This window comes from Gordionus sp. m RMFG-2023, chromosome 1, assembly GCF_954871325.1.
Source record: "Gordionus sp. m RMFG-2023 chromosome 1, tfGorSpeb1-WG-v2, whole genome shotgun sequence".
Taxonomy (NCBI): Eukaryota; Metazoa; Nematomorpha; class Gordioida; order Chordodea; family Parachordodidae; genus Gordionus; species Gordionus sp. m RMFG-2023.
The window spans coordinates 32,831,546-32,845,917 of NC_088775.1; the positions used below are offsets into that span (position 1 = coordinate 32,831,546).

At 26.1% G+C, this 14,372-nt stretch overlaps 1 protein-coding gene across 2 annotated transcripts in view; it reads left to right on the plus strand.

The window, feature by feature from the left end:
- The first annotated feature begins 2,336 nt into the window (after window positions 1–2,336).
- Window positions 2,337–14,372, plus strand: part of LOC135922016 (sodium- and chloride-dependent glycine transporter 1-like) — a 54,171-nt gene continuing 42,135 nt past the window's right edge. For both annotated transcript variants that reach the window (XM_065456422.1, XM_065456421.1), the window contains exons 1-2: window positions 2,337–2,757; window positions 13,779–13,910. In XM_065456422.1, coding sequence (XP_065312494.1) covers window positions 2,352–2,757; window positions 13,779–13,910 — 538 coding nt within the window. In that variant the 5' untranslated portion in view covers window positions 2,337–2,351. The remainder of the gene's footprint in view (window positions 2,758–13,778; window positions 13,911–14,372) is intronic.

Genomic DNA, 14,372 nt, shown 5'->3' on the forward strand with positions numbered 1-14,372 from the left:
TATACAGCCAATTGGTATTAATTAATTATTGTGCTGCCTCAATATGTTGGTTTTTGCCAAAATTTACAAAGGCATTATCAGCGCAAAAAGCTGACATTCAAAATTTTAATAACCCTGAATCAGCTATATTTACTATTATGTGGCTAGCTACATCGTTGGATTTTTCACTATCCGAGGTAAAAATTTTAACACTTTTATTGAAATGTTCTTATTCTTTATGAAATAGCGAAGGATCGAGGGAAATGTTTTAATATTTCCCTTATTAGATGCATCTGTTAGAATTGCATATGGATGCCCATCTTCCAAATAGTCTAGAATTGACCTCTAGGATTTAGGTACTAAAACACTTGTGATAGCCTTGCTCATTTTTGTTCTGCCACAAAGGTTTGCACTTATATTGAAGTCGTAAACATCATGAGAAAAAGATTCGACCCACATTGTGATGATATAGCTCTGTGAATGTTGAACTACATGATAGATGTATACGATTTCCGCAAATGTAGTTGCATCTGTATTATTTATTATTTTTGATAAAATTTTTGTATTGCAATCGATGTTGATATACTCCCCTGTACTGACTTATATGAATGAAATGATGTTGATTTATTATTGGATAAAAATAAAACAGGATATAAAGAAATTTACAAACTAGACATGTTTTTCGAACAAATATTTAAAAATTATTTTTAAAATATAAAAATAATCAATTAATGTCTCTCAAAATTATTATTTATATATTAAAAACGTTAAAATACTAAAATGCTGGAGAAATTAAAAAATTGCGGTAGATTTTTGCGGGAGATTTCCAATTGAATAGTTTTGCGAGAGTGAGATGTCTGCGTGTAAACTAAAAAAATTGCGGGAGTCTCCCGCCGATGGGGGGGGGGGAGACATTGCAACCCTGCTCATGAGACCCATTGTGTCGGGTCAGGTCTGATCTATGGCCAAATCGGTTGGCTCGGTTAGGGTCGTTTTTTTCGGCTCAAACCTTGCTGGGTTTTCTTTAACAACAATAAAAGTGAGTAATTTTAATTTATTTATTTTAATAAAAGTAAAATATAATTATAAAACTATTGATAAAATTAAATCATAAATTAAATAAAAAAATTAAAGCACAATACAAACAATGGAACATTATATGTCGTAGATTTACAATATATTATATCAAATTTTATCAATTATCATATGGCAATCAAATAATTTACCAATATAGCGAAATATATATTTTACAGAAAACTATAAAATATTGATAAGGACATCAGAAAATATCTTTAAAAGACATTTTGGGATGAATAATATGAAGATTGTTTTTAATATCATTATTTATTTAAAATAAAGAGATGGCGTTAAATAATTTAATGCAAATTGTTGCTATATTTATTATCAAGAGCATTAAATAGTAAATTTGGGTAAAATATTAACTGTAATATATTTTCTAAAATATGTCTGTAAAAGTGGAATTTTACCCAGTATTTTGTAACCAATTCTATATAATAGAGGAATATCAACTATATGGCTACTTACTTTTTATAAATAAATTTCTTATACTTGTTTGGACTAAATTATTACCTTTTATATTAATGTATATACAAGTAATTAATTATATTTTATATAAACTAATAAAAATATATTTCATATTTGTTCCAGGCTTATTTTTTTTTATTAAAAATAACCTCCTCTCTTGTAAAAATATTTATGAATAGCCGGGCAAAAGCGGGCCGAAGCCCTTAGAAATTTTTTAATCCCCCCCCCCCTTAGGAAAATCCTGGCTACGTCTAGAGAATAGTTTACGTTTTATTTTTTATATCTTTATTTGCCATATATTTTAAATATATTTAAATCTAAACATAAAATAAAAAAACAATTTTGTATTTAGGTATCAAAATATTTGTAATAAGGGAGGGGGGGGCATATTCTTTTCTTATTTATGCTCTGATTTATAAATATAACTTTACACAATATTCACTCATGAATCAAACGTAAGGTTCTCCTAAATATGGTATATATTTATACTCGTATTATAACATAAAAATATTCGTAATATCACAATTAGTTATCACATAAGCATATGCACCATAAACATAAGCATAACATTCTACCTCCGATAGATAAAACAACTACACACAAATCAACATATGCAGTTCATATATAGATGCATTTTACTCTATTCGTGAGTGTTCGATAGAAAATGTAATTCCAATTACTACAACGTCGTATAAACCAAATAAATTAAAACCGTTTTGAGTATTTCTACATTTCAACTAGTTGCGCTACTTGTCTATTTATAAGTTTATTGTTATCCTTTTATAGTTTGCCTTAATTTTCGTGATTTATATTTTGAATGGTAAGCTATGTCCGATATCTTTAAAGTAAACAAATTTGCAAAAAACAAAAACCATAATGAGTTACCATGTTCAAATGCTTTGGATTGCATTTTACAAACTTGTAAAGTTCAAAATATGATGAATGAAGGTGATAATTTAATTAAGCTTTCAGAAGATAAAGTGCTTAATGATATGAAGTTAAACAATAGCTTGCTACACAATGATAAACAAGATTATGATACAAAAAATAGTAAAACTTATAATGGAGAAATTGCTTTAAATTTGAAGACTCTTAACCCACTTATGATAAATCATGATAATTCTCGTTATACATGGGGGAACCAGTTAGAATTTGTACTTTCTCTAATAGGATATGCCGTTAGCCTTGGAAATGTATGGAGATTTCCATATCTTTGCTATAGAAATGGTGGAGGTTTGTACATCTTATGTTTTGCATGCGTTTTTTTGAAAGCATTATTTTTTACTAGCTTGAATAAAAAAGTTAATTTTTTTATGAAGTTCTAATAACAATAATGTTAGCTTTTTTATTGCAAATTTAATTTTTATGTAGCTTAGTTTAGATAATCATTTCACATTTTTCCAGAGACATTTCTGCATTGTGTGAGCTTTCTAAAAAAATTTAAACATTGGGCAGGTTAAAAAATATTTTTAGGTGGATGAATTTTAAATATTTTTTAGTGAACCTAGCAGAACAGACTTCTATTTATTAAAAAAAATTTATTTTATAATATTGCTTATTTTATAAGTTTAATTAAAAATACATTAAAATAAAGAAAGAGTCAACCAGCCATTAAAATAATTTTTATACATTGGATGGATGGCTTAAACAAAATTTTTAGATAAATGAGTAGGTGGGCAGGTGAATTTTTTTTAAAAAGAAATTTTTTAGCAAGTGAGCAGACTTGTTGAATAAAACCTGCCCATTGTGGAGCTATAACATTGATAGCACTTTTTTTAAAACCATTACTTCTAGGTAGTGAGTAGGTACTAGTGTTTTTAAAAAGCCTGATTTGCGTTGATTTTTAAAAATGGCCCAATTAAGATTTTAACCAAAATAATATTATGTAAACCTGGAGATTTTATTCATAGATATCAGAAAGATTTGGACATCTATTTGTCAAATCTTGAGGCTTACATAAAATTATTTATGGCTAAAATCATAATTGGGCCATTTTTTAAAAAATTTTAACTTGGCTAGATAGAATAAATGTTATAATTCATCAATTTTTTCTTTCTTAAATTATTATAACATGCTATTATTTTTATCTCCAGACCTGAAATTATTCTTAAAAAGTAAGCATTGAGCTATTGACAATTATGGAAATATTACTAAAGCATATGGTCATGCTCACTGCTGGAACTTATAAATGGCATTTTGACAAATAATACACATTTATACAAAAATCATTTTTAGAATATATTAATTATGAGGTCTTGTAGTAGTCCTAAAATTATTTTAACAAAATTTTTTCATTTAAAAAAATTTAACAATTGATAAACTAAGAAAAATGGATTTGAGGCAGGAATGGCCATAATTACTTGATAAAAGGAATTAATTTTTAATTACAAATAATTTAAAATTTTATAATTACTAATTCCTTTTCTAAAAATGGTATTACTATATTTTATATAAAAATAATGAGAAACTATATTAATGTGATAAAGATTTTATCATTTTTTTAAATTTAATCCTTTTAATTTAATAATCGAAATTATATAAAGTAATTAGAATGAGATGTAACTATATGATAACATATTTATTTGTATTTTTATGTTTGGAAAATACTTGTTAAAAATATGCAATTTCAGAAAATTAAAAAAATATAAAAAATAATTAGATATAGCCAAATATGAAATTTATAACTAGTGTTGTTAGAATTCGATTTGGCCCCATTTTTGAGAATGGCCTGATTAAGATTTTTACCAGAATAAACCTTGAGATTTGGCAAATTGATATCCAATATTTTCTGCAACAGCAAAATCTCCAGGCTTATATTATATTCAATTTATTTTAAATTTTATTTACCATTCTGTTAGACTAAAATATGATGTTCCCATAAAGGAACAACAAGATAAGCCTAGATATAAATTATAGATTACATTTACACTAGATATGTTTACAATTGCAATCAAATTCTGTATTACAGAATATCATGATAAACTTTTGAACTCATATTTTTTTACCCTAATCAAATTATATTGAATTTAAACAGTTTCTTTTTTAAAACTTTTCTATTATTTGTTTATTTAGTAAAGCTTAAATGTTTTTCTACAGGTGCTGACAAAGGCAACATAGCATATTAATTCTATCACTTTCATATTGTTATTAATTAAATAGAAGTAAAACTTCCAAATTAAAAAAAAAATATTATGCTTATTTAAGACAGTTTCAGATATTATTGATTTTAAATCTTTTTGTTTTGTTCTCAAATTACCACCAAGAATTATAAAATATGAATGATTGGTTGCAATTATAAACCTTTTTTTGTAAAAAAATTAAGTATGATACTTCATATTAGCCATCTAGCCCTATACATTAAATATATATACAAAAGTAACTCTTGCTTCTCTTAAAAACTCGCAACAAAAATTTAAGGGACGTGATTATGAGATTGACTATCTACATTTTTTAGACGACCGTAGTTACCCTTACACATAACAAAATGGGCCTTCTGTTTAAACATTTACAGGAAATAAGAAGTTAGAAAAAAATTTGTACCAAATTAAACAAAGGGTTAATTAAGACGGGGCTTGTGTAGGTTAAGTTTATTTAGTGTTCTCATGATAAAGACATATCAGGTCAATCTTTTATCTTGAAACACTTTTTAGCGTTATCGCGAAAGAAAATTAAAGTTTTTTTTAAGCAAAACATTTACAGCGAAGACGATATATTGTTGCGAATTTATTTTCGTGAAACTTGAAATATAAATACTTGAAGCTCTCGCTAAAAGAAACAAATGAAATCTTTGAGAGTTACTGGTAAATATTCTGGTAATATTTATTAATCCTTTTAATTAATTATTTTTAAATTAGGACATATAATTTTCGATGAATGTCATATGATTTTTATATATATAATTCGGGATAAGATATATATCGTTTATTATAGTGTCGATTAGCTATTGTAAATGTAAAAATGATGATTTTTGATATGCAAACATTTTTTTTTATAAATGCCTTTTATTAGGGCTGTAAACATTTCTAAAAATTCGAACCAACAAAAATTGAACTCGTTCACCTTTAAAAAAAGGAACGCGTTCACCTTTAAAGAAAGGAACGCGTTCACGTTCGTTTAAAATTATGAATAAATTTATTTTTAGCCATGTTTAAAATTAATAGTTTTAAAGTGAATAAAAAAATATTTTATTTTTTAAAAAAAATTTCTTAATATGTAAAAACTTATATATCATATAAAAAATTTTTTTTTAAAAATTATTTATAAAATATATATATAAACTTATAATACTTTTGTGTTTATTAATATAAAACCTTTGATAAAAAACAAATTTCAAATAATCTCACTAAAAATAATTAATTTTTATAATATATATTATTTAATGATTTTTACTTTATGAATTTATTTTAATAATCATAATTTAACAAGCCTATTAAACACAACAATTGAAAATAAATTAGGATACTTATAGAATATAAAATAATAAATATTACAAGTATCTCTTTAAATTAGAACTTGAAGATTTTACGATATTATAATTTTTGGACACATTTTACATTTAGTAACAATAGAATTAGTTTATTGAATACATGATGTTACTGATTTATTATATTTGGGCTATGGTAATGTAATTTAGAATCAACAGAAATAATGAATGGTTAAAAAAATTCATGTGATAAAGGAAACAACAGATTAAAAATAACCCTTTTTTCTTTAAAAATTTGGATTAATATTAAATTATATTAACATTGAACGAACGTAAAAAACCAACGCGTTCTCCAAAAAAAAGAAACGCGTCCACGTTCAAAGTTCGTCAAAAATAAAAAGAACATCATATCATTTTTTTCAAAAAAAAAGAACTTTTTTCATAAACTTGAACGCGTTCGTTTACAACATTACTTTTTATTGTTTAAAAATTATATTATATGAATATTTGAAAATATACTTGTAAGTAGTGATTTAATCGAAAATTTATATTTAATATTTTAAACTCTTATGCCAATCTAATCCTTCTATAGATCCTGTATTTATATCCTTTATCTTTGCAATTACATTTGATAGCTAATCGACGACATATAATAAAGAGATATGTATTATCCCTGATTCTATATAAAATAATCAGATGACATTCATCGGAAATTATGTATGTCCACATTAACAACAATTAATTAAAATGATTATAATAATTGCCAAAATATTCAAATATTAACTGTAATCTTTTAGTAAGAGACGCAGGTACATATAATAACTTTATTTATAATTCAAAAACTCTTAGTATATGTATATATATAGCGGGCGATTTTTTTTATCTTCTTACTTCCTGTACCTCTTGTGCATACATAAAATGTAGAAAACCCTCTTATAATTATTTCCCTAAAATTTATCTATACTATTATAATGCATCGTATATGCAGGACTAGGCGCTTAATATATAATTGTAAATGTAGCCATAATTACTAATTATACGCTTGAAAATCTAATTGCATATATGATTAACTACTGCCCAACTTGATTTGAGATATTTTTTTTGGATAGTGATTAGTTTTATTTAGATAGGTGCCATTCAGACGGTAAATATAAGATTTTTATTTCCCGGAAGAGAACAAAACAGTGATAAAACATTTAACTTTCAAATCAAGTAAGAGGTGCAACTTTTTAAAATATTTTAACCAGACAGGCCCGGACCGTTTTTAAAATTTTTAAATATACCCGGGCCGGGCCTGAAAATTTTTTTAAAAACATACAGGGCCTATATTTTAAAACCAAATATCTTAAATCACCATTATCTATAAAAAATAAATATATTTTAAATAATCCGGGCCGGGCCTGTATAATATAAAACCCGGGCCGAACCGAAAAATTTTTTTAAAAAAATCTGGTCCGAGCCTTGCTCTGATTTTATCACGCAAAAGCTCAAAATATTTTTGTGATAAATTATATGAATAGAAAAAACATAAACAGTTTAGCCCTGATTATCTCCCTTTTATTTACATTAAAGTCATAAATTGTAATAATTTATATATTGATATCATCGTAGATGTCTTACGACTAATCATCATTATTTCGGAGATCTTCGTCATATCATCCCCTCTTTATGAAATTTAAATTTTTCCGCGCATCATTTAATCAAATATAACTTTAGAAAAATATTGTTTAAATACAAAACAATAGGAGACAATAATTTTAAATCAGAAAAGCAGAAGTACAAACCTTTAACTTATCCGAAAAAAAAATTTCCTAAATTTAATGCGATCGATTTGATTCACGATGTTGAATGTCGTTCATATTGAATATGTATACCATTGAATGAGAATTACTAAAATTTAAATATTTTATTGATTTTACCCGTAATATAGGGCATACCCTCTGTTTGATTTATAAATTAATACTTTATCACATTCTACAATAAATTTTATATTTAAATTTAGTAGTTAGAATTATGATTTATGAAATGAAACTCGCATCTCAATGCTTACTGGATTTTTTCTCGGTACGCGCCTGTATATTAGCCATATTAGCAATTTTTAGACATTATTCAACAATGTTAAACACCTTAGAATTCTGCAAGGCCGGCCCGTCAATCCAGCCCGCTGGCAGGGTCGACGATAACATTTCAACGGGCCCGAAAATATTAATCTTATATTTTCTTCATATTCTTCATTTTTTTTTTGCCTTATTTAATATCACAATTGTATAGTGAGTTTAAAAAATAAGGAAATTTTTTTAGAAAAAATTTAGAGTTTGGAAATATTCATTTTTATGTCAATATTTTGTAATAAATTGAATTAATTATAAACTATCTATCATTTATCTGAGTTGTTATTGAGGGCATAACATTAAAATAGGGAATAGAATAAAAGAAATATTTTGACATAAAATTGTTTAATTATCAAAAAATATTGGAAATTTATTTTTATTTACCCAGATAGAGCTCGGCTTAAAAAACATAAAATTTCATAAAAAGGGATGGATTTCTGAATTTTTTTTTATGGTTAATTCCTCAACCGTTTTTACCTAAAAATTTAAATGGGAGGAATGAAGGAAAAAACGCAATATTTTGGGTGATAGTTAAAATATATTCTACTTCAAATACCTTAGGAGGTTAAGACAGTAGATAAAGATGTGATCTTCTGTTATTTCCGAATATTTGGAAATTTTACGTTGTTTTTTTTGCTAAGTTGGTTTGGAGTTTGGTTGAATATAATGGTCTATACTGGAATAATCCCAAACCAGAAATTGGCCCCGTTTCCATGGGATCAGGGTGATTCCGTCAGGCTGCTTTCCATCGGATCTAAAAAGTCCTGGTGGTTCAAATATAGCGGATATTTAGGCGGATTTCATTGCTCGCTGAATCAAGGAATTGCATTGGGTGTGCCGGAGGATTCGTCCTTTTGTCTATGGGGATTCTGCAGCCAGATCAGAAGTGAGAAAAAATTATTGTACAATTTAGACGGATTCCTATTGCGTGGGCTAGCTTATTGTTGGTCAAAAATTTTCAAAAATTTATGCAAGGATCCATTAAGTAAATAAGTGAAGAGAGAACGGTTTGTTGGGAGCATGCTAGATAATAGGGGTTCAACTCAGCATGCTACAACTGCCTGTCCCAATCATTTTGTCTATTTGATTCGGGCGACATTCAACACATGTCCTCATAACAGGATAGCATAATCTAAGGAAAAGTTATTTTGTAGGTGTGGGGCGTGATTGTAGGTTTCGAAAGTAGACTACTCGAAATAAAGGCAGTGAGAGTAAGATCGGTGGGTGATCTAATCCCTAAACCACCACTTTAGTTGGGTAATGAAGCTTGAGCCCATTCTGTTTCATTGAGATTTAGATTGAAAATATTTTCATCCTTTTCCATAAATGCTGAGAGGGGTAGGATATTTAAAAATAGGCGTTGAGCGTAAAGTATAAAGAAATCGTGGAATGTTAAAAATGTTTTAAGGAGGAAGAATGATTTATACGAGGGTGGCAAGTAGTGTTGTTAAACGGCTCGTTTTGAGCCGATTTTTAAAAACGGCACTTAATATTTTAGCCACAAATATATTGCTTAAGTCTCAAGATTTCGATAATATATGTCTAAACCTTTGTTCCTTCTATGAGCAAAATCTTCAGGCTTAGGTAATATTTTTTAAGGATGAAGTATTGAGTTAGCCGTTTTTAGAAATCGGCTCAAAATGAGCCGTTTAACAACACTAGTAGCAAGTCAAGGAGGTCGTCAAACTTAAGAAGGATACCAAGAGTAGAGTGAAGGAAGGCACTGATTGAGGTGAATCCGCCTACTGGGGAACCTAGATGTGTTAGCTCCTCCTTGGAGGTAATTTTGAAATTGTGGAGTGATCGGAGGAGTTTACATGCACAAATTCGGATTTTGTGGGGCTGAGAATGATACTAACAGCTCATCTATTTCCTTGATAATGTGTACGGCCTTATTGGTTTCCAATTGAAGGGCCACTAATGATTCTGTTGTCTATATACCAGACGTGGAGTGAAAGTGAGCATTTTGAATTAATGATTTGAATTATATTATTAATTGCAAAACAAAATAAAAGGGATCCTAGTGAATCACCTTGTTGCATGCCCTCAGCTGAGAGTATTTTTTGTGAGTAAATTTGTAACAAGAATAGAGAAATTTGGTATAGCATGGGAATGTTATGCTCGCTAATTGCAAGAATGAGTTACGGGAGAGGGCGTTGTACGCATTGGTAAAATCAATTTCAAGTATTTCATTTGTGGGATTTATATTAATTTTTAAATTAAATTTTTAATTAGATTAAATTTGGTTATAATTTGATATGAATATAATTTTAAAAAATTATTCTTTTTTAAGTTTTTTTCAAAATTAAATTGAAAGTAAGTAGAAAGTTATTATATGTAGTCGATTAAGAATTAAATGACAGATATAAATTTTAAGATGTATTTAAAAAAATTTTTTTATCGCGAATACATTCCAAGTGGAAAAGACATCCTAACATAATTTCAAATATATAAATCATACTCAAAATTAAATTGCGAATCTAAAAATACTTAGATGTATTTTTTTTTCATCGGTTCGAAAATTTTTTTTGTCGCTTATACATTCAGGGGGATAAGACTAACATCTTAGACATAATTACAAATATTATTATATCGTTGAACTCAGAATTAAAGCGCGAACCGAAAACGAAAAAGAATGCATATAAGTATTTTTAGATTTGCAATTCTATTCTAAGTTCAATGATATAATATTGAAATTATGTCTTAGATGTTTAGCCTTTTCCCTATGAATGTATTCGCAACAAAATATATTTTTCGAACAGAAAACGAAAAATAAAAAAAACTGGTGCTAGTCGAACCGATTTTTGTAAAATCAGCTATATCTCCTGTCTATTTTTAGATATTATAAAAAACAATATATGAATAGATACCAAAAACTATACTCTATAAACTTGCCTTATAAAAAATTTCAAGAATATAATCACATTTTTGAAATTTTATTTTTTGTAAAAATGGAAATTTTGTCCAACAAGGCCCAATAGCGGGGTTAGGCATCACTTCTAAAGGGCGTCCTTAAGCATTGGTTTTTAGACTATAATGAATTGAAATGCATTTTTGTTTATTGATAATGATACATATAGAATAATTTTATTGTTTTATTGGTCAAAATATCATAATACTTATAAATTGAAGCTAATTATATATAAAAATTGAAGCTTAATTTTTGTTTGGACATATTTATCGAAGTTTGAACATGTACCAAGTTCCCATCCTTGGGACATTCTGCATTGGTACCACTCTTCACTGTTATAAAATTTATATAATCCAGCTTACAACAAAGACAAATCTGTGAATATTTTTTTTTACTATTTTTTTCTTGCAAATATTTCACTTTCTATCTCTTGTAGTATCTCATAAAGTTTGATCTAGTAATGCCTAAAATAAACGTGCAAAATAAAATATTAGGATATATTAATTATAACTTAAATACTAATACAATAATATTATACCACAATTTTAATCCATCATATGTTAAAATATAAGAACATAAAATTTATAAATAACATATAAAAATAATATTTTAATCTCTTTACTATTACCATTTAGATTTTTATTTATTTAATCTATTATTAAATCTTGCTAGAATTTATTTTATTGTTTACAAATTACATGAAATTAATATAATAACACTATACTTCATCATAATTTTAATTCATCATATGTTAAAATATAAGAACATAAAATTTATAAATTACATTTAAAATTAATATATCAATAATATTTTAATCTCTTTACCATTACCATTTAGATTTATATTTAGATAATCTCTATTATTAAATATTGCAAAAATTTGATTATATTGTTTAAAAATACATAAAATTATTGTGATTATATCTTTAAAAAAGACAGATAATGTAGATAAATTTACCTGTTAGTTGGCTAGTGATCCTTGTTGATTTACAATCTTTATATACCTTAATAGCCTAATTACATTATAATATCAATTCATCAAATTTTGGTATACTTCTAGATAATCATTAATATACTTTTATGATATAATTGGATCTGTATTTTCGCACCATATCGAGTAATAATTATTAAAAGAAATGATTCAAATGGATTACGTGTATGATTTAGCAAGCCCCGCTAGCTCTAAATTTACTAATCATGATTGAAATAATATCTAGACATAATAAATACTCATAAATTTTTCTCAAATTATAAAAGAGTGTTAAAATTTTGCTATAAAATTTAATTTACATATAAATGATTATATAATTTAATAATTAAAATTCTATCATGTAAAAATCTTTTGAATTTTTCATCAATATATTCATATAAAATCATAACTAAATTTAATCTAAGAAATGATCTTAAAATTTGCATTTTTTTATGCAATGTTATTAATGATATTTTTCCATTAAAGAAAGCAATAAATCACGCTTTTTATATATATTTTTAAAACGTTTTGAATTTTTAAAATTTAAAAAAAATCATTAAAGATTTTTTCCCCGAAGTTTCGATTTTTTTCAAACTCTGGTATATTTAAAAAAAAATTTCTACTATTGAAAATAAAACTGCCTTTTCCGCCGGTAAAAATATTTATTAAAATATCAAATTTAATTACTAATAATATAAATATTTATATAGTATATAATCAATAATGAAAATACATTTATTATTTTATAAAGGCAATTAATTATATTAAATAATAATTTAAAGTAAAATAATAAATATTAAAATTGATTAGTCACTCAAAGCAAATCATCGATATTTTAACTTGCTGTATAGCTAGAAGGCTTAAAAATCGTAATTAAGGAAATTGCTCAATAATAATCTCAATAATTTGTATTCTGTTGGTGTAACAACGGTGTTGCCGGCCACATGCAAACTTCTTCTCAGGGTCCCCTTGCAAATTAAATGCGGGCTTCAGTTATTATATTCTGATAGATAATAAAAATATTTTTTATAGGGCTGTGCCTATATTTAGTATTTAATCGGCATCAGATCGGGCTTATTTTTTTTAAAAAACCGATCCGATATTTTATATTGTTTTTGGTTATTTTATAATTGTATATATAATCATATAATTTTTTATTTTATAAATAATTTCATAATAATAAATTAAAATGAAAGGGGCAAATATACAATTTATTTGTTGTAATGTTAAAAAAATAGCTTAAAATTTTACACTATCTTTTTGTTATATTATCTGCAAAAAGAAAAGGATTTTAAAACATCTAACGAGTCACATTCAGTTGTTGCTAAACGGCTCGATTTAGCTAATTTTAAAAACGATTAACTCAAAATTTTAGCCAAGAGTAAATTACCCATGCTTATTGATTTTGTACTTCTATTGGCTAAATTTCGAGGCATTGTAAAAAATAATATTTTAATTAAAATTTTAATTTGGCCCTTTTTAAAAATCGGCTAAATGGAGCTGTTTAACAACACTACATATACCCATAAACATTGCAAATATTTTAAATGAGAATATTAACTTATAAAAAATAAAAAAGATAAAATACACCTAATCATTCGTGAAAGTTGGTTTTTTTAAAGTAGAAAATATTGATATATTAATGACATTGATACAAAGACAAAATCATCATTGAGGATATTTCTAATAGTTTCCTATACCTTAGTTAAGATTTATAGTAATATCTTTAACAGTTTCTTCAATATCACTATAAGATATTTTGCTCTTAAAAAATTTAGAGAATTATACTTTATTGAATGACATTTGAACCATTGATGCTATATATCTCATTATTTGTTAGGTGCCTTCTTGATCCCCTATTGGCTCATGCTATTCTTATGCGGGATACCTCTGTTCTTTCTGGAAGTAGTCCTTGGTCAATTTACGGGTAGGGGTGCTATCGATGTCTGGGATATTTGCCCGTTATTCAAAGGTAACCATCTTACCATTTTTACTGCTGCTTCATTCAGGATTATTCCAGTTCAAATCAATTATTTTAAAACATCTCAGATTAATGATTTGAATGGCGAATTCAAAATTTTAACATAATTTAAAAAAATAATATAAATTGATATTTTATGGTGCATTTTATAATCTTAATAAACAAATATCCTGAATTATATTAATTCCTAGTTTAAAACTATGATTTTTGGCGAAAAATTAATTTTTTTGAATGTGATTTATTTAACTCTTTTTTCTATTCCGAAAATTTTAGTACAGACAAATTGAAATTTGGAATTACATAATTTTTTTTAACTATTTGAAATTGTTACAAATTACTAGGGATTAATTTATTTAGAATTTTTACAAGAATTATTTTTTTAGGGCTATAAAATGAGCCATCAGAATTATTCTGCTAACAGTGTTTGAAAAAATTTTTTGATCAGAAATCTCT